This window comes from Pteropus vampyrus, unplaced genomic scaffold (genome assembly GCF_000151845.1).
Source record: "Pteropus vampyrus isolate Shadow unplaced genomic scaffold, Pvam_2.0 Scaffold28, whole genome shotgun sequence".
NCBI lineage: Eukaryota > Metazoa > Chordata > Mammalia > Chiroptera > Pteropodidae > Pteropus > Pteropus vampyrus.
Window position 1 is genome coordinate 1,941,547 of NW_011888809.1, and position 20,965 is coordinate 1,962,511.

The 20,965-nt window shown below is 34.8% G+C and overlaps 1 protein-coding gene across 6 annotated transcripts in view; it reads right to left on the bottom strand.

Annotated features, from left to right (window-relative positions):
* NCOA1 (nuclear receptor coactivator 1) overlaps positions 1-20,965 on the bottom strand; it is a 149,936-nt gene that overhangs the window by 13,420 nt on the left and 115,551 nt on the right. For all 6 annotated transcript variants that reach the window (XM_011356558.2, XM_011356562.2, XM_011356557.2 and 3 more), the window contains 6 exons: positions 17,940-18,057; positions 16,554-16,722; positions 15,177-15,491; positions 8,958-9,059; positions 6,689-7,091; positions 455-629 (listed from right to left, as the gene is read on the bottom strand). In XM_011356558.2, coding sequence (XP_011354860.1) covers positions 455-629; positions 6,689-7,091; positions 8,958-9,059; positions 15,177-15,491; positions 16,554-16,722; positions 17,940-18,057 — 1,282 coding nt within the window. The remainder of the gene's footprint in view (positions 1-454; positions 630-6,688; positions 7,092-8,957; positions 9,060-15,176; positions 15,492-16,553; positions 16,723-17,939; positions 18,058-20,965) is intronic.

Here is a 20,965-nt window from a genome sequence, read left to right on the forward strand (position 1 = left end):
TACTGTTCCTATGAAATCTTTAAAACATACTGAGAAGAGTGAAACCTATTTAAATTCAGCTCTGCTGAATTCTAACATTTTGCCAATCCTACTTCAGATTTTTTAAGTGTTTTTTTATAGAGAAATATTTTTTAAAAAGTACTCATTTCTACATTTGTCCTACGGAAGCTCTGTTACTCATGAAAGTTGATCATATTCTTCAGGTGTGCGGGGGGTGGGACAAAAAGGTTGGGGGCCACCAGACCGCTTCTCTCGACTGTAAACACATAAATTTGCCTTGAAAATTACTTAAAGGATTTAAAAATCATTATTTTTCTTTGTTGATAACATAAAATTCAGTTCTCTGAGTTTGCAAATGGCAGTAGCCAATAATCTGTTTAGATTGTGAAGGAATGGCTGTTCTTACGTGCCGCAGAGTAACAGGGATGCCCATACATAAAAACTGCCTCCTTACTTGTTGTTTCCCATTGCCCCCTGCTGCCAGGCCTTCATGTCTGGTGACTGGTACCCAGACGCAGGCGGAGTCTGCTGGAGCAGAGAGGTCTGAGGAGGAGGGATTGGCATTGGCACCATGGAGTTCCCAGGGCTCAAAGACGGAGCAAAGTTGGCCTCGCCTTGAGGAACCATTCCTGCAAATTGATACAAATTTATTTATGTGAATACTCTGTAAATTTATTAACTCTATAAAAGAAAAAATAAAGATCCGTCATTATAGATTTAGAAATATCCTAATCAACAGAGTAGGGAAACAATTTCAGTCTCTTAAAAGTAAAGCAGGAAATTTCACTATAAACAAGAGAGATGAATAAACATATAAAATACGTTTGGGAAGAATGATTTCCATTCTAAGATGTTGATTTGGGTACCAAAATTATATATTATTTTTTTCTGTTCTATTTTGCTTACACAAATTAAGCATTAAAAATATACATGAACACACATGACAGGTTACTTGTGTAATAAGTTGAAAAGGGAAAAAAAAACCCCACGTGTGAAATGAAATATGAGTTTTGTTGGCCACTCCTCCTTAGTCATCTTTGTGGGCTCTTCTTCCCTTCCCTGTCTTTTTTTTAAGCTTTATTGAGATATAATCTACATAGCATAATATTCACTCACTGAACTGCACAATTCAATGATTTTTAGTAAATTTATTGAGTTGTGCAACCATCGCCACAACCCAGTTTAGACATTTTCATCACCTCTGTATTCCCTGTACCTGTCTGTAGTCAACACCCATCCCACCTTAGCCTTAGGCAACCACTAATCTACTTTGTCTTTACAGATTTGCCCTTTTTTGGAAATTATATATAAATGTAATCATATGAGGTGTTTTGTGTTTGGCTTCCTTCACTTAGCATACTTTTTTGAGGTTCAATCATTCTGTAGCATTTATCAGTAGTTTGTTCCTATTCATTCAGGATAGTTAATGGTTTAACTATCGAAAATCAACTGAACGGAAAAGTCACTCATTCTGTTGCAGTGCTCTGTATTGCATGTCTATACTTATCCCAACACTACACTGTCTTGATTGTTATAACTTTATTTTTGAAACTAGTAGTCATCCCATTCATATAATTTTTTTGTCTCAGACACTGTAGTTTTTGTCTCTAGAAGTTTGATTTGGATTTTTAAAATATCTTCCATACTTTTACTTAACATGTTCACACTTTCTTCTACCTTCTTGAACATATGGAATAAATGTATAATTTATAATTGTCTTAACATTCCTGTCTACTAATTCTATCATTTGTGTAATTTCTGGATTGGTTTTGTTGAACTGATTTTTCTCCTCATTATTGGTTCTATTTTCCTGCTTCTTTGCTTGCCTGGTAACTTAAAAATGATATCATACCTTGTGACTTTTAGTTAGGTTCTCAATTTAAAAAAATTTAAAAATATTTTTGACATTTGTCTGGGTTATGGTTATGTTACATGGTAACAGTTTAATTCTTTTTGAGTCTTGTGCCCAAAGAGACAAGAGAAGGGTTGTATTGCCCATTACTGAGGCAAAACCTTCTGAGAATTCTGCCTAATACTCCATGAATTAAGAGTTTTCTATTCTGGCTGGTGGGAAGAGGGACTGGCTCTGTGTGAACTTCGAAGACTATTCCCTCTACTCTTTTCAGGTGTTCTTCTCTGGCCTTGGTTTGTGTATGTATACACACACCCCCCCACCCCCACCCCACCCCCACTCCTCAGCTGAAGACCTAAGTGAGACCCTGTGCATATCCTTGTAGTTCTCTCTCTGTGACTCCCTCTTCTCTGGGACTGTGCCCTGAGGCTTCTAGCTGCCTTGGCTTTCCCAGACTCCCAGCTCATCTTGGGAAACCACCTGCTCCTGGTAGATGCCCCCTCCTGCTGCGCAGTCTGGGCAATTTTGAGAACTGCTGTTTCAATGTCCTTTGATTTTTTTGTTTGTTTGTTTCAGATAGGAGAATAAATCTAGTCCCCGTTACTCCATCTTGGCAAAAAATTGAGCTTATAACAATTTAAAAAAGTAAAAATGGGTCCTTTTACGATTTGTTATGTTAGCATTTTGTATTCTTTTTTGTTTTTTTTCCTGAAAAATACATTTCCAGTTAAATGCTTTTGAGAAAGTTATAAAGGTGCAAGAAAAAAAGAATTTTATAATTTGATTACCCATAATTTAGTATAATTCCTTCAAATCTTCCTCTATAAAATATTTCAGAATTTTGTTGCTTCTTTCCCTTATCATTATATCATATGCATGTTTCCATGTCCTTGATGTCTCTTTGTAAACATAATTGTACATGCCAGTACAATATTGTATTATCATTGCTGATACAATGACTTTTCTCTTTTTTTGGCTTGGTTAATCTGGTCAGAGATGTAATTTATTCACTTTTGTTTTTTTATAGACAATTTTAAATTTTCTGTGAAAGTTGAGCCAACTATATAGACTGTATACAGTTTTTTTTCTTTTACTAAATGTTTACACCTTTTTTAAAAATAAAGATTATGTAAAGCTACATACTTTCTCTTTGATGCTTCCTCCATATATAATTTAATCTCTGGTTAATAATTTTGACATAGAATATATAAAGGAAAAATTTTTTCCCATTTATGACTCTACAGGGTGGGTTTTTTCCCCATCGTCTTTACTATCTTCATATATGTTAACTGTCTTTGCATTAATTCTATATTTTAAATTTCAACTATTTTGGTTGTGATTCTTAAAAAATACTTGTCTGTCCCTAATCCGTTTTTAATCTTATTTATGAAGAAATAATTTCTTTCAGAAAAAACATCTATGTGAGGGGGAAAAGAGACTTATCACATTTTGGATATTACTCTGTGAGGGTCAAGTAAAAAATAAATGAGACTCCAAGTACGGTGGCATGCTTTTTGACACTTCTTTCTGGCCTTATGTCACATTTTAACTGCCCATGTTTTCCTTATCTGATGATCTAATTTTAGTAGAAAGAATCAGCCTGTCAATAATGAATTGGAGTGGAAGTTACAGTTTTAGTACAGTCCTGCCACTACATTGAACCTTGTACTCCTTGAATCAGACAACCTAGTTTAAAGTCTACAATTCCATCTTTGCCTAGACCATACAAATTCTCCTTGCTGGACCATGAACAACCTCACAGACATTTGGCAGCAGCAACGAGAATCAAGATTCAACCTCCCATTCTTTTACATCTGCAAAGTCTCACTGTGCTAAGCACTTGCGAAAAAAAAAGGTTAAAAAATCACACTTAGCTCACTCACGGAATTTGCTGTTTAAAAAGAAAGGCAGCTAGGTTAACAAGTGGCTCTAAGACAGGGTGGTAAGTGCTCATAATTGGGAGTGTCGGCAGGGAAGGCTTCCCAGAGGAGATACCTTTGAGGGGAGAAAGGAACAGAGATGAGACAGGTGAGGGAAGGATATTTTAGACAGAGGGTTCAGGATGTACAAAGGCCTAGGAGTAAAACAGAGCAACGTATGGCCTCTTCCTGGAACTTGAGAAGTTTGTTATAACTGGAACACTGAGACATGGAGGGAAGGGCAAGTGGAGTTGATGAGTCTAGCTTTGGACAAGTTGAGTTTGGGTTGTTGGTGGAAAATTCAAGTATGTCTGTCCAGCAGGCAGTGGTACACGCAAGAGAGAGATCTGGTTAGAGATAGAGAACAGAGCCATTAGTATGAAGAGGTCACTGAAGCCACAGGAGTCGATAAGATCACTGAGGAGGAATAGGTGGAGTAGCATTTTACTGTGCAGTTCACAGAAAAGGGGGCTCTGGATGGGTTTCAAAGAATTCACGAAGTGGGTACAAAATTTTTAAAAAATCCCCCATATTTACTTTGAATACTGTCTTAGTATAAAACAAATTTTAAATGTCTAATTCTGTTCTAGTGCACTTATCTTCACAGCATAATCCAGAAAAATTCTGTTTTCAGAAATAAAAGAAAGCATTCTCTGTAACAGTTTACCTACATGTTCTTTCATCTATTTTGGGCCGATGTTAAGCTGAAGATGCCAAAGCAAACTTTTTATGCAAAGGGCCAGACAGTAAATATTTTTGGTTTCGCAGGCTCTAAGGTTTCTGCAACAACTACTCAATTCTGTTGTGTGAAATCAGCCATAAACAATGTGTAAGCTAATGAGAATGGCTGTGTTCCAATAAAACTTTATTTATAAAAACAAGTTGTGGCTTTTTTTTTTTTTTTTTTTGAGAAGGCTTGCTTTGAAAAGGTTAGAACTATTCCAGAACTTGAATTTGTACCAACACAAAACCTGGTCTTGAAGCCTCCTAGCAGGCTGCTGATCATATCAAAGCAAGTTTATAGCTTAGAGCAGTGGAAGAAATTAAAACATTTCCTCTTTAATTGTTCTTATGCTTTCCAGAAAAACTAAGAACCTTCTATTATTTTGAAGCAGTTCATGGAAGAACTGAAAGCTCTGACATTTCATTTCAGTCTGCACCTGGACGAAGTTAGTACTCTCTCCTCTGTACACACCTTCTGGGTTTTGTTTGTAGTGTGACTGCTGGCTTTATCAAAGAAAAATGCTTATTTTGTGGAAAGTACTTTTGGTTAATCAAAAGTTTGGCTGGAAGAAAAATCCAGGTACCAGATAAAGCACCTATGATGAGTGGCAACACATCTGGTTATGCTGCCTGCCTGCTAAAGAAGGAAAGTCTACCCACTCGCCACCTCAATTACTGTGTTCTATATACTGACATGCAATAGATCAAAGACTGGACCCACAACCCTGAAAGAAATCTTGTCAACTTCACTGGAACCGGGGCTTTCCAGGTGGCTTTGTCAAGGCACGAGAGCAGGAAAGGAAGTTTCCAGAGAAGAGGTTGTAAACAGCGTGACTGAAAATTGACTGAAAATTTTTATTTTTATAAGAGAAAGAAATCCTTGGAGAATTTATTAATTTTTGGTTTACTTATAGTTAGTATTTCCCCACCAATGAATGAGATAAATCTTTTGATTCAAGGATATGAAATTCATATCATGAGTGCTAAGAATCTATTTGCTGTTTAGGCTAAGTTGCCATTTTGGAAGAGGAATGGGGACACAGATAACTATAGAAGTCTTCCAACGTTGAAGGGAGTACTTCTGCAGGAGAAAGTGAAAGAGCCTTGTCAAATTCTTTGTATACATAAATCTTAAGAAATAAAACTCTTCTGAAGGCCATTCCTGTTTATATAATCTTATAATTAAAAATATGGATTTATAATCCTTTCATCGCCCACACAGATAGTGTCAGAGATATAAACCAGCCAAAGATGACTTCATTGTCTTGAGGACAAAAGAACTGATGTGGCATAATTTTTATTAAAAGGTCTTAAAGAATTCTGATGTTCTCTGACACAAGTCTCCCTAGATAGTTAATTTAGTAGTCAAAGTATTCTAGCACTTGCTGCCATAAGAATGAAAAGTCTAAATTGATTTGGCTGTCAAAGTTGATAAGCACATTGCCACGTCAAAAATCTCTATATAACTTCACCATTTTTTCAAGTCAAACAGCAGCCTTCTCTTAAAACCTAAAATTCATTTTTAAGCAGCCTTAAAATTTACTTTTTCTTTCACTTATAAAATTCAGGGATTTATTTCAATTTTTTTTCAGGAATTTGCCATTAATTTTGCATCAAAGTTTGATTAAACATGATGGATGCATCAAATGTACTTAATCACTACCTATTAGAACCTCAAAGTGAAAGAGAAGTAAAAAAAGATATCGCCTAGGAAAAAGAATGGAACAGAGACAGTGCAAATGAAAGATTAAAAAAGACAAAAACCCTTTAGAAGCCAGAAAGCTGCCAAATATTGCAGGAATAGCTCACAACCTAAGCAGTTAAGAGTGGTGACACTAATGAGAAGTTTGAGATACTTTGTGAAGATTAATTGTCCTTATGTAAGCTATCAAACACAAAATCTCCAACATAATGAAAAAAACTGTATCCAAGCTTTGAGTTAATGTTCTTAAACCCACTGTCCGAAGTAGACTTTCATTAGATTCTTATAGGGCTCCATGAGAGAAAATGTACATACAGAACATTACAAATTTTAGTCAGACAGGTCCTTATAGACCCTTTAATTTAATAACCTTAGATATCTAAGAGAATAGCCTCAAACCACTCAGCCATTTAGTGTCACTGAACTGAAACACACAGAAAGAGAGGCCTACATGCAGGACTTGTAAAAGCGACACAGTCGTGGCCCTCGTACCTGATCCTGGGTACTGGAACACAGTCTGCTGCATCTGAGGATTGATCCCAGTGCCAAACTGTCCTCCCAGGTTTCCCGTCATGCCTCTGTTCACCATGCTGTTGCGGCTGGCCAGTGCTGCCTCAGGATTTGCTGCCAGTTGTGAAAATGGGCTGGTAGAAGCAGGTGGGGTTCCTGGATTTGTACCATAGTTTGGTGGGTAGGGGAATTGCTGCGAGGCACCCTGAGGAAGACGGGGATTCCCCATTTGAACTGGCAGTCCAGAGGAGGGAGGGAGGTTGTTCCCAAAGCTTTGTTGCCTCATGAGCATGGCTCTTTGCTGCTGTATTAGCTGCCTCTGTCGGTGCTGTTGACTGTATAACTCCCGCTGGCGCTGTGCCAACATTTGGGCATTCAGGGGTGGCTGCAAAGGAGGAAAAATGCCTCACTTACTAGTATTATTATAATTGCTACCTATCTTGGAAAGCTTACAAGATAAAGCCTAGTAGCTTGGGGCAACAAAATAGGTAGCAATTATCAGTGTACAAAGGAAAATAAAACAGAAAAGGAACAAAAACCTCTTAAGTAATTATCACAGGGGAGAAACTGAATTAAACACATTTTGTAGATCAAAGGTAGTTGAGAAACGCTAAAACAATGCCTGACCATTAAAATGCGTTAAATGCAAATTCTCAAAAGTCACACAGAACTGAGAAAAGTCAAAGAAAGTCTATATTGATTAGTATTATAACACAGGTCATGAAAACTGTTAAAAGAAACAAGAAAACCATAAAGAAGAGAAAGAAAATGTGCTTGGTGACTTCTATCTTATCTGACATTAGGTTGTTAGGAGACTTCCTTTTCCAAAAAATTTACTGTTTCTAATACAGAGAAATTCAGTTTCCCCCTTTTCTAACTTACATCATCTTACTTAAATGAATAAAATGTGATTACAGGTGATTTTAATTTTTTTCATATATACTTTTCTGTATTTTCTAAATTATCTATAATAAACATATTATCTTTACAGTTAGAAAAACCTACAAATACCATTAAAAAGGAAAAATCAGAAATCCAGGATACAATGCTAAATAAATTATTGCTTAAAAAGAAAATAACTAATTAGAAGTAAAATAATAAACAGAAATAAATGGGAACCAGCATTTTTTATATCACTGCTGTAGTTACAAGACTACTCTAGACATTAGAATAAGTATTTTAATAGCTATAAGATTATGAAGAAAAAAGTGGTAAAATTAGGTTGAAATCGCTTTTTGGTTTAATTTGCAAAGCAATATGGCATGTCAGTAAAGCCTTCCTCAGAAAATGTCAATTTAATCAGATTGAGGATCAGATTAAAGCAATGGCTCCATTAAAATTAAACATGTCAACTAGATATAGTCCAATCTAGAAGAAACTGTGACATATGACTTTCTGGTAGAAATCATCTTTATGTGAATTCCAAAAAAAAATGTCTTCTGTCCTTATAATCTAATTACCCTTGCATGAGCTAACCACTGAGATTTATGAGACAGAGAAACCCAAATCTGGATGAAGATGCCAGTATCTATTGCTAACCAGCAGTTTCTGTTAATATTTACCCTTATAGTTAGTGTTGGCTTTCTGTATTTGCCCCAAATCCAACCAGGTCCATTTTATGGAGAAAAGAAGAGTTTTGTTTGACTCCTCTCTAAAATTCCTCAGTTCCCCAACTTTTATGTAAACTTGGTTAAGGAAACAGAAAAAAAGTGGTGGAAGCAAAAATGTTAAAGTATGTGCAGAAGTAGGGAGTGATTTCTAGATAATACTTAGAAGGCCACCCAGTTCTTTTTATGTTTAAAGTTCCGGTGGCTCTGGGTTCATATACAAGGGATGTTCAAATAAATAAAATATAGAAAATGCTGATGATCAGACAGAACAGAGAACATGAGATAGTTAATATAACTCAGCAATGTGACTGGGTTTGGATCAGGTTTCATTACCATTCACATAGTCTCATATCTTAGGCTTCTTATTACTGATACAATTTAGTACAACAGTAAGAGTTTTCTGCTTAGTCAGCTGTATCTAATAGCGATGGCAACAATAACAATAAAACAAAACAAAGAACCCTTGGCTTCTGATCAAATATCAGTAAGGAGTATCACAAGTTCATGATAAATTCATTCTAGAAGACAGCTACACTAATAAACACCATTAAAAGATCAGCTCACAGATCATTTCAAAGACACTCAAGTCAACACGGGTTGGATTAGAAAAGTGCTAACAATGTCTGGTTTCCTCACATTACCTGGGGTGTAATTTGCTGCTGCATGCCTGATCTCATGTTGATACCAACAGGAGCATTTGCTGCAAATTGGTTCAAGATAGCTTGCCGATTTTGGTGTATCAACTAGAAAAAAACGACAAAATGAGATATCGTATTTCTACACACAAACATAGCACAGCCCTTATAGGTAACACATTTTTTCGTTACTAACAAGTTTTAGTGATCTAGATTTAATAAGATTATTTCCCATGTTTATTTGCCAAAGGTTGGTAATTCCTAACATCAAGTATTTCCTGCCTGCAGAACACTAAATATGGCCGATCACTTAAAAGTATAACACATACACATGTACATATATGTATATACATAGCCATACATACTATACACATGTACATATATCCATGTGCATGTATCTATATGCATATATATTACACGTGTATGTATTCTACTTTTAAATGCTCTGCCATAAATGCTGTCGTTAAATACACACATACATTTTACATATTTAAAAATTTTTTTAATGCTTAGTTATTTCAGGTAAGTGCAATAATGGAAAGAAACAGCTCTAGATCATAAAACTATTGTGAGTAAAAAAGTAAGTATACAATATAGTATATTCTACAAAGGTCTGGAAGATAAATGGAAAAGCTGAGGTATTTCTCACTGGAGGGTACCTGTCTAATGGGTACATATTTGGGGGAAAATCTGATGTGATTTCATTAGCTGAAGAGAATTATGTAAGAAACAAATGGTCTGAGAAAATGGACTATTTATTTAACTGGAAGAAGTAATTACTTTAGACCAGCATTTCCCAAATTGGTGTTCTAAAGAACATTGTTCTGCAGGATATTAATAGATGTGCCGGAAAAATAGCACGCTGTGCTGTATTAAGTACTAGAAACGATGGGTTACGCAAGGTGAGACAGATTTCCTTACTGCAGTAACTCTATGAGCCTTTAACTGGCCAAAGCGCATTGTGAATCTCCACGAAGAGGATATACTATATAACTTATTTATCACAAACCTTTTTTTCTGACATTTAACTATTAACTCCTAGAGCAATCTTCTAAGGAAGACATTTTTGGATGTCATGATTAGGGAAAGGTTCCTACCAGCATGTGGTGGGTAGAGACCAGGGAGTCTACTGAACACCCTTCAGCGCATGAGAAGCCTCCCATCCCCCCGCTAACAAGAATCGCCCAGCTCTAAAATGTTAATGGAGCCAAGGGTGAGACCTCTGACACAGCCACTGCATAAATTCTTATAAGAGAGTTTTTTGAAGAAGTCTATGCTTTCATCAGGCAGTTTTCATTGCCAGAAATCTAGAGGTGAAATCTGCTTCTCTGCAGTTTCTGCTCTTTGATCTTAGTTCAATTTTCTGGTTGCTTCTATTCCCTAATATATAAAAGATGATCAATAGTGGTTCTTATGGCAGATCCATACCTTTCTTCAGCACCCTACCACATAACGTATTGGGACTTGCCTAAGTATACCATATTTCTTTATCTCTTTCGACTGTTACTCTCTCTTCATATTATTCTTTTCTTGATAGTACGAAAACCATGTCCCTTGCTGGAGAAGAGGAAAATGAAACTAGAATAGAATAATTCTATTTTTTGTCAACCAGTGTTATACAATTTTCGATAAGCAGCAGGTCTACCCATTTTTTCTGCTCTTGTCCAAAAATAGAACTTTACAAGTTCTTTATAGGTATTATGGAAATATTTCTTGAGTCTTTGCTTATTTGAGATGGAAGCAGACACTACACCTAAAGACTTTAACTCTGTATTTCTTTTTAATCACCAGCTCTTTCCGTCATTTTTGCCTTTTTAAAAAATCTCAACCAGGGCATCTATTCTAGTTTCCTACATCCTCTATTCTTCCTCCTCCTGTCCGCCAACTGGGGATTATTCACAACTATAGAGTCAAACTAAAAATCTTAAAATCTTTTTGCGCCTTGTGTACCATATTCTAGTTGATGGGATATACTTATAGTCAAGAAACCATGTTTTTAAAACTGATCTTAAGATCCATTAAAAAGAAAAAACTACGATGTAGACCTGAGTATATCCCTTTCTTTTCTTGAATCATCAGGTACTGTGTTAACTTCCTGACAATTAGATGCTTACATCTCCTGCGTTTGGCAAGAGGGAAGAAGGAAGAAGAGGATATGACCAACAAATAAACAGATGATATCAATCAAGTGAGGTAAGTGTATTAAAAACACCATGTTATGAATCTGATGTATTCTAGATACTAATCCTTTGTCTGTTATATGGGGTTGCAAATATCTTTCCTGAAATAACTTCCCTGAGTCTGTAGCTCGTCTTAAACCTTGTTTATGGTATCTGTTAACTTAAAAGTTTTACATTTTAATGCAAAAAATTTTAAGGGGCAATAGAGATCTTCTCATATTCACATTTAGGTCATTAAACCACCTAGAATTTATTTTTATGTATGGTATAAGGTAAGGATCGAATTTAATTTTTCCCCCTTTATGGACAGCCAAATGTACCAGCATTTATTACGCAGGCCATTCTTTCCCCAGTGACTGTCACCTCTGTCACTTATTAAGTTTCTATATACATCTGGGTGTGTCTCTGTGCTCTATTTTGTTCCAATCAGTAGAACTGTCTGTCTATCCCTATGCCAGTTCTACATTATTTTAATTTCTAAAACTTGGTTTTAAATCTTGGTATCCGGTAGGGTGAGTTCATCCTTATTCTTCTTTAAGACTGTATTCACGCTTCTAAAACAAATTTAGCATCTATTTGTCAAATTCCATGTTGAGATTCTGATTGGAATTCCACTGAATTTATAGATTAATTTCAGAATGACTGCCATCTTTATGATAGTCTTTCAATTCATAAGTATCCTTTATTTGGATTTTCTTTGTGACTTTCAATTATGGTTTATAATTTTCTAACTTTTGCATATGGTGACATATTTTGAAATTATATTCTCTAATTGGTTGTTGCTAATCAAAAGGCTTGTCGTTGATTTTTATTTCTTTTATCCAGAAACCTTGCTGAACTTATCTGTTAGTTCTAAGTTCTCTGTATATTCTCTCGGATTTTCTATGTGAGCAAGTCATATTATTTGCACATGATAATTTTGTTTCTTTCTCAGATTTGCTTTCTATATTTCAAAATTCTATATATTTCAAAACTTTTAGTATGATAAGATGGTATTCTTTTTTTCTGCTCTGATATGAACTTACTCAATTAAAATATACGACCTGTCATTTAATGGAATTTAAGGCAGGAGAAAGTACAGATGTTCCACAGTTCACCAATTTGATCCCAACTGTGAATTTACCTGTATAGCTTTAAACATATTTAAACCTCAGTTTCTTGGTTTTATCAGGTACTGTTATTGCCACCACACAGCCGTTTACTCTTCTCCTTTTCCTGGATGATAGAATAGGATTTTATTCAGCTAACTATCCCAAATCACATACCTCAAGGGATAATCTATAAGTACTGTAAGTCAATCCTTGCCAGCAATTGGTTAAGTATGTACATGTGACTTAGTCATGGCTAGGCAGATGTGAACACTTCTTCACTTTGAGGGGGTGGGATGGGAGAGAAAGAGGAGCAAGAGCCCTCTGAAGAAAGGCTCTGAGATGCAGAGGAAAGAGGCAGTCCCTTTTTCCCCTGCTAGACAGTTTTGCTTGCAGGTCATATTTGTAATGATGGCAGCTCTTTTTCTAGTTGCCAAGGATTACACAGTAAACAAATAGAAAGAACCTGGGTCCTTGATAACATCCTTGAGTCTCTGAAGTAACCACATCTGGACCTGTCTCTATTTTGTATCATGTCAATATTTGAGTCAAAATATTTTTTTTACTACTTTGAATTGATCTTTTTTCCTTCCTTGTTGCTGACAGCATCTTAAAACTGAGACACTGATTAAGAAAAGCTTTGGCCAGACCTTCTCACAGGGAGCCCTGAAGTGCAGGGGTCTCCAACCCCCGGGCCATGGACCAGTATAGGTCCATGGCCTGTTAGGAAGTGGGCCGCATAGCAGGAGGTGAGTGGCCAGCGAGCAAGCGAGGCTTCATCTGTATTTGAAGCAGCTCCCCAGTGCTGGCATCACCGCCTCAGCCCCAACTCCAACTCAGATCATCAGTCATTAGACTCTCATAGGAGCACTGGTTCCTGGTGCCAAAAAGGTTGGGGACCGCTGCCTTAAGTAGACACACATGGAAGATTCTGAGCATCTGTAGTGCAAAAATCACTATGGACTGAGCACCCACTGATGAACAGAACTTATGGCCCAAAACCCAGAGAGTAGGTCTAGATAATATGGCTCCTTAGGTAGCAGAGTTACTGTCTTATAAGGCAGTATAAATTATTTTTGTGTACTGACATATCTAGAGGCTTAAAATATAGTGCGCCCAAATTTTGTTATTTCTCCCATTTGATGGATATTTCAGTCTGTTGGGCTACTAAGAACTCTAAGCTTTGGACATACTTCCGTAATATTTAAAGGAAGCAATGAGGAGTCATGTTCAACTATTTACATCCTTATTTCATGTATATCCTTTGCATGGCTACTCTGCTGGTCGGTTGCTTTAGGAGCAAATCAAAGTAAAAGCAAGTTTTTTTCTGAACTAAGTATGAATTATCATTTCATCTATTCACAAACCTGACCTAGATTGTTGTGCTGGCCTTGCTCACTAAACCTTTAACTTAGGCAGTTTTTACTGAACTATATCCTGTAAAAGGAGGAAATCAGCATAGCTACATTTTCCTGTACTTTTTTGGTTTAGCACTAAATCACTTAGTGCTGGCATTGTTACGTAACTTTTCAGGTATATATGTTCTGAATATCCCGAGCCGACTGTAACTTCTGAAAGCTGTCTGTACGTTTTATTCTTTGTATTCCTCACAGTACTTAATACAGTCCCCCTAAATACGTTTTATGAAAAATTAAGTACAGGAGAACTATTAAGCATTCTTTATTCTTATGCTCTCTATCTATGATGGATGAGTTATAACAAGAAGTAGTTTATCTTTAACTTAACTCAGAACATATTACTATTCCCCTTCTTTGTTGCTCGTTTCTTCCCCCTCTCCCCTTAATTCCTCTTTGAGTCCTTTATTTCACTCCAGCACTTAAAAAATGATTCCTTTCTTTGTTATTCTACCATTAAATTTTTTTTCCTGTTTTGTCTTTCCCTTTTTTTCTGCCTTTCATCATCTTTTTAAGTGAAATAAAAGCACATTTCATATTATTTATTTATTGAATTTTATAGTATTATCTAGTTTTTATTAGGGCCACTACATGCCAGGTATTGTGTTATAAGCTTTACATGCATTATCTCATTTAATCACAACCACCTATGAGGTAAAGGAATTAGTTAATCGATTCTTTTTACAGAGGAAGAACCAAGATGAAAAACAAGAGGCTTTACAAGGGTAAATAATTTGCCTGTCAACTCACCTAAGCTAAGGTTAGAACTAGGATTTGAAACTAGAGCTAACTCTTATAACTATTATATCATACTGCCTTTCTAACTGATCTCCTTTTTCTTCTTTTCTGAATTAGTAAGGCACCAGGAAATGACATACTTAAAAAAAAATCTAAAGCAATATACACACATGGTTTGAAATAACAGAGAAGGATTAATAACAAGAAACAACTATCTATAGTCCTGGTCCCACTTCCCAGAGACGATACTTTTAACCAGTTGTTTTCCTGGTTTCTGGTGATTATCTCTATATTTGCTGCTTATATGATCTTAAATATTTATGTCACTATACCTGCTCATTAACTCACTCACAACTCTCAACACCCCCAAATTTTCCTTTCCTCCATCCTTCTAATATAACATCGTCACTAGGCTTTAATCACTCCAACTTCAAACAACATAAATAAACTTCATTTTCTGTTCCAACAATCATAGACAATATCTCTTGATACTTTTATCAATTAAGCTGTTTCTCTTATTAATTTAATAATTGTATAATGTTCATTTTAAATATATTTTTATCTCAAAAAATAAAACTAAGTTGCTTTCAAAAGTAGGTCTCAAACTACTTTGTTATAAGCCAGCAGTTTTTAATTGAATGAGTGTGTCCTCTTTTCTTATCCTAGCAGACCAAAGATGGTGTTTGAGTCTTTCATAAAGGTCTGGGAATAGACTTGTCACCTTTATTGTAGCAACTGGGCTGTCTTATAACAAAAAGAACATATGTCTTTAAAAACTATCACGTGCTAAACAAGAGTACTCACCTGCTGCTGTCCCTGTAATCGCTGCTGAAGTTGAAGTCGAAGCTGGTTGGGTGCAGCTGGAGGTCTGTTTAGGGTTTGCCTGGGCTGCATGCCCATGCCAGGGGAAAAAGCACCTCGGGGAGGTGTTACTTGAACAGGCATAGTCCCCAGTGAAGGTTTTTGCCTGACCATGCCTTGGAAAGGGCTAGTGAGATTGGCAGTAGGTGAAGGAGAAGAATAAGGCTGGGAATACAGGTTGGGTCTTTCTTCCATCATCAAAGGTGGTGTTGCTTGTTGTGGTGGAAATCTCTCTGATAGTACATCTAATCCACCTCCCTGTTAGAAAATAAGCCAAACATTTTACAAATAAATTTCTGCCAGTAAATGACATACTTCTCTATATAATTCTGGATCTAAGGGCATGTTATCTCTAGAAAGTGTCTTCTAAACATATTCATTCATGCTGAATCCATGAAGCTCTCTGGAAGTTTACCACCCAAAAGAATCACCTCAGAAAGGCACTTCTGAAATGGAGTGCCAGATTAACTGAGATGTTTTAAAATCTCAGTAAAGAAATGAAAACACAGTTAAAATAGAGGCCTTAAATCAATGAAATGCAGCAAAAAGGTTTAAAAAGAACTTCACTGCAAAGCTTAAGAATCAACAAATTTTATATTTAATAGGTTACCACAAAATTAGATTCCTAAAGGGGGGGTCAGTCAGGCATTTTTCTATCTCAAATACAGAATTCATGTTTAATATTTGAAAAAAAATTTATAGCTGACCTAAGAGAATGCCACAGAGTTATGACTTTCAAACTTTTGACTATTACTCATTGTAAAAAATATAATTTAAGTTGTGACCTGCTGTGTGTGTGTACGTGGGTGTCTAAAAGAAGAGTTTCATGAAACATAACTTCCCCTTTTTAAGGGCTATACATTCTGATATTTTGTATTTTACACTATTTATTCCATTTAAAAAATGCGTGTCATGACATACTAAACTGATTTTTCAATCCCACAACCTGAAAAATACTAACCTGGAAGTTGAAATATCATGGAAAATATAGGATGAAGGCTAGCATGAATAAAGGATAAATTAAGTTCTAAAATAAGAAGTAATGATATAAATCTGGATTCTATTCTAAGGAGAGCTTCTAAGATTCTGTTCCACAGTGAAAGGCGAAGATTTTCTAATCTCAGACTTTCTAATTATTATTATTATGATATTTTCTGTTTAAAAATCCCATTAACTATTACATATTTTATTAACTTTCAAAAGGGTAAATTATAAAAAAGCTAAAGCATAGTGAGAACAATATTTAAAAATCTTGCTTAAAAATCATTTTCTAGCTTTTTGGGGATGAATCATTTAGATGATGCCAACTTTAGTAAATACCTGAACAAGTTTGTCAATTCCCAGAGCTCTGTCTAATTCAGCCAATTCAGTCTCATCCTTGCCGCTGAGGAAGGATACCAGCTGTTCAAGAAGAGCCTTCTCATCATTTCTTCCTTCTACTGTTGTCGGTGGACAGAGCAGCTCATCTAATTGTGAACTAATACACTGGCTGCAGAATCAAAAGATAAAGTTTAAGACTGTATAGCAAGTGATTATTCTATCTTAAGAATGCAAATACACACACACACTACACATATGCAAGTCTAGTTCTAGAAAATTCTCTGATACACTTAATGTGCAGAAATTTATGAACATATTTTTCATTCTTTTGTCCATTAACTTTGTTTATATATTCTTTATGTTAGCTTACAGAAATAGCCTAAAAAATTAACCAAATGGTTAGGAAAGGGAAAATAATTTTTAACAAAAGTAAAAAATAAAAATTAACTAAAAACTCAGAAAAAAATCACTTCGCCTATATTAGGATTTACTCTATTCATTCTATGGATGCCTTGAATTATTGATAATTGAACCATAATCAAAACAGTGCACATTTTATTACCTAACTTTCAAAGATGATCAAATCATACTGATAACATGACATGATTACCGTTTACAAAAGTACTCAAAATAGAAAAATGAAACATGCTCAGTGTTAAGCAAAAAAACAAAGTGTTGATTACACATATGTAGAAATACATAGCAGATCCAAGCTGATATAAAATAATGCATAAAACAGAAATATATAGAAATAACAGTAATACTACTAATATAATTATAAGGATTCTTCTTCAGGGAAGGTAAATGGGAACATAGTTCATATGTTCACAGTTAAGGCTTTTAATCACACTCAGTACTATCTAGTCATCCTTTGGTTGCTATGTATGAGATGTATTCTGTTATGGAAATAGAGCTCCTTGTGCTGATTAGAAATTAAATTCTAATCAAGATGGGGCACTGAGTACATATAGAAAGTACCTCCCCTCCTTATACCCTCTTGCTCCAAACAAAGAGTAAAACTGGACAAAATAATTCTATAACTAAAAGCTCAAGAGCAGCATAATTGTTGTACTGAGGCCAAGTCATCCACAGGTGCCAGAAACGTTATATTAATCAATCAAAGCAAAGTAAGAAATGAAAAATAAACCAACAGCTGTACACTGTATCAATCTCTTGGTAATTACAATATATACTAGTCTTGAGGTCATGTAGTAAATAAATCAGTCTAACTCCGTGTCCTCCCCCATTTCTATTTTTTCATGATAATTCACTTCTGTTAACATCTCACAAAATACCAATGCAGATTGGAATCCAGTTTGGAAAAAGTATTCTTTGTTGCAGAAGTTGGAATCTGATACTTTATAAAATACAAAGTATATTACTCACTCTTCTGGTTTATTCTGATTTACAGCTGTCACTGCATTATTTGCCCATGGAATCTGATCACCTGTTCCTGGTTGTCCAAATTGGTTATCAATTGCTTCCAATTCCAGCTCAGGTAATCCTGATTAATGAAGAAAAGGTAAGAAGTCAGTGGCACAGGGTAAGATAAAATGACAATGTTTTTCTGAAGTAATATAGAGTACAGCAGAGATTTCAATCATAAAATATTACTTCAATGATACAAAGGTCACTTATTCAGAAACTTAAACTATCTACAATGTGGCCACATAACAACAAGTAAATGACAAAATAAGAAAAGGTCTGTGAATCAAAGAAAATCTGATGTTAAAAGGTTTGTACATAAATTGATGTACCATAGGAGAATCACTCCAGACACTACCAAAAATTAAAGATATTATAACGATTTTGGTTAATTGTTTTTTCAGTCTACAGTACATTAGAATAAGTAGGAACAATGTTATTATCATGAAATGAGAGCTTAAAGCAAAAGATAAAACGTGTTGTATAAAAGGTAGAACAGAAACTAAAGGGTATAGCAGTCTAGGATCATTTAGGAAATGCACAAAGCTCTACAGTTGTTCATCTAAAAATATAACAGCATATTTACGCCTTACTGTTAAAGCGTACAGCTGAAACTTATTGGATTTCGTTAACCAATGTCACCATAAAATAAATAAATTAAAAAAAATAAAAATATAAAAACATAACAGTATAGTAACAGTATAATAATTGCTGCTTACAATGACAAATGAAAAAGAGGTTGAATTATGTTTTGTAATGGAAGAAAACAGTATATGCATTTTAGAAAGTTTTTGTGTGGGGATTTTTTTGGAAAGTTTTGATTATTTCTGTACTATTTATACTAGAAAAAATGTAACCTAAATTCTAGAAATTTAGAAACATAAATTACGGTATAGATATTTACAGTGTATTATTAAATGAAAAAGAAAAAAGCATAACCCAATCCATTGTGTTCAGGGTAATTCTATTTTTAAAACTATTTCATATATATTAACAGAAAAAAATTCTGGTAGGTTAAATATCCTTGGTAGATTTTTAGGTAGTGAGATAAAGGATTACTTTTATTTTCCCTTAAGGGTTCTAATAATAGCTTATAATTTCTAAAATGAACATATATTAATTAATCGTTATTATATGATTCATATGTTGAAGTCCTAACCCCCAGTACCTCAGAATGTGACTGTGTTTAGAGATGATCAAGTTAAAATAGGGTCATTAGGGTGGGCTCTATGACTGCTATTCTTATAAGAGATTAGGACACAAACAACACAGAGGGATGACCATGAGGACACAGCTAGAAGGCAGCCATCTGTAAGCCAGTGAGAGTCCTCAGAGAAAACCAAACCTGCCAACATCCTAACCTTTACTTATAGCCTCTTGAACTATGAGGAAATAAATTTGTTGTTTAAACTGCCTGGTCTGTGTTATTTTGTTTTGGCAACCTGAGAACACATTTTTTTTTTTTAAATTAAGTTAACATACAATATTAACATACAATATTATATTAGTTTCAGGTGTACAACATAGCGATTTGACATGTATATACCTCACAATGTGTTCACCATCTTAAGTCTAGTCACCACACAGTTATTATAACTTTAAAAAACAACTAAAAATAGAATTTAAAGAGAAAACATAATTAGGAAGAATTCCTCATTCTAATGGAGAATAAGTAGATTTTAAGATGCCTAAAAAATATATTTAATGCTGGATATTGATTACAACTATACAAAACATGTTAGACTCACTTTCATGTGAAATATACTCAATATTTAGTATGAATGAAATGTAGAGGTCCACATAAACACATTCACTTCTAAATGCAAAAAATTCTAGCTTTGTCTTCTCTAAAAAAATAATAAAGAAATCAAATTCTGTGAGATTCTGAAAAATGAAACAAACAAAAACAAACAACAATAAATGGTGATGGGAAAGTAATCACTTGATTCCTGATATTATTTAAATCAGGAAGTTGGCCAAAGGAGATTATCTAAAGCTGTCCTATTGCTCTGCCCCACATATTAATTCCTCAATCCTATTTCCTTTAAGAAATCTAGACAAAATGAATAATGTTTAAGAGTCAAAGAAAATTTACATGGCCATCTACCATTAATACTGAGCACTATAAGGTAGTTTGACTCAGTAACAGGACACAGTATCTCATTTTACTAGTCTTGATGGAAAAAATGTTAAGAAAAATTTGGGTCAAATATTTTCAAAATAAAATAAGATTTATGTGCTAAATAAGTTTGGTGACTAGGGGGTCATAACCCCAAACCAAAAAGAAAAAAAAAAGAAAAAAGAAAATCAAACTTTGATTCAATTAAAAGTTTTGTTTGCATAGGCTGTATACTTAAAATAAGTTGGTTTTTATTCTAAAAGTAATTTTTCAACCTTTTAGGACTTCCTTTAGAAACAGACTTCTATAAAAAATTTGAGAATTTGCTGGAATGTTTTAGGAAACATGCAAGTTATCTTTCTTTGTCCAGGGAATACACCTAACTATTTTTGGTCGTGTTTGTGTCCCTATCACAAACATGAGTAAGTATGTATACACGTAACTTAAGACAGGCACAGGAATTTTTAAAAGGAGGCATTTGAAATCAATGCATCTACTAATCAGTCCCTTTACTGGAGGGAGGGAGCTGAAGTGGGAGTAGAAAGCAAACCTTTAGGGAGCCCTGATAAAGCTATTGATGTTTTTTATCATCTCTGCTAAGGGCTCAACATCATATTTTCTCCATCTAAAATCTGGTGAAAGGAAAACTTTATATCTCCATTAGCCATACTAAATCTGGCAAAAAACCCCTTATATTATTAAAAAATTCCTGTGTACACAGTAGACAGCATTGTCTGACCATGGGAGTGGATTCTGCACATTTTACTCCTCTATCAGTTAATTTGGTATCTAGTGATTCTGATGTTCACAGTTAATTTTCTTCAGCTCTTGGTAAGGAGATTTCTGGTTCGGGTTTGCGTTATATTTG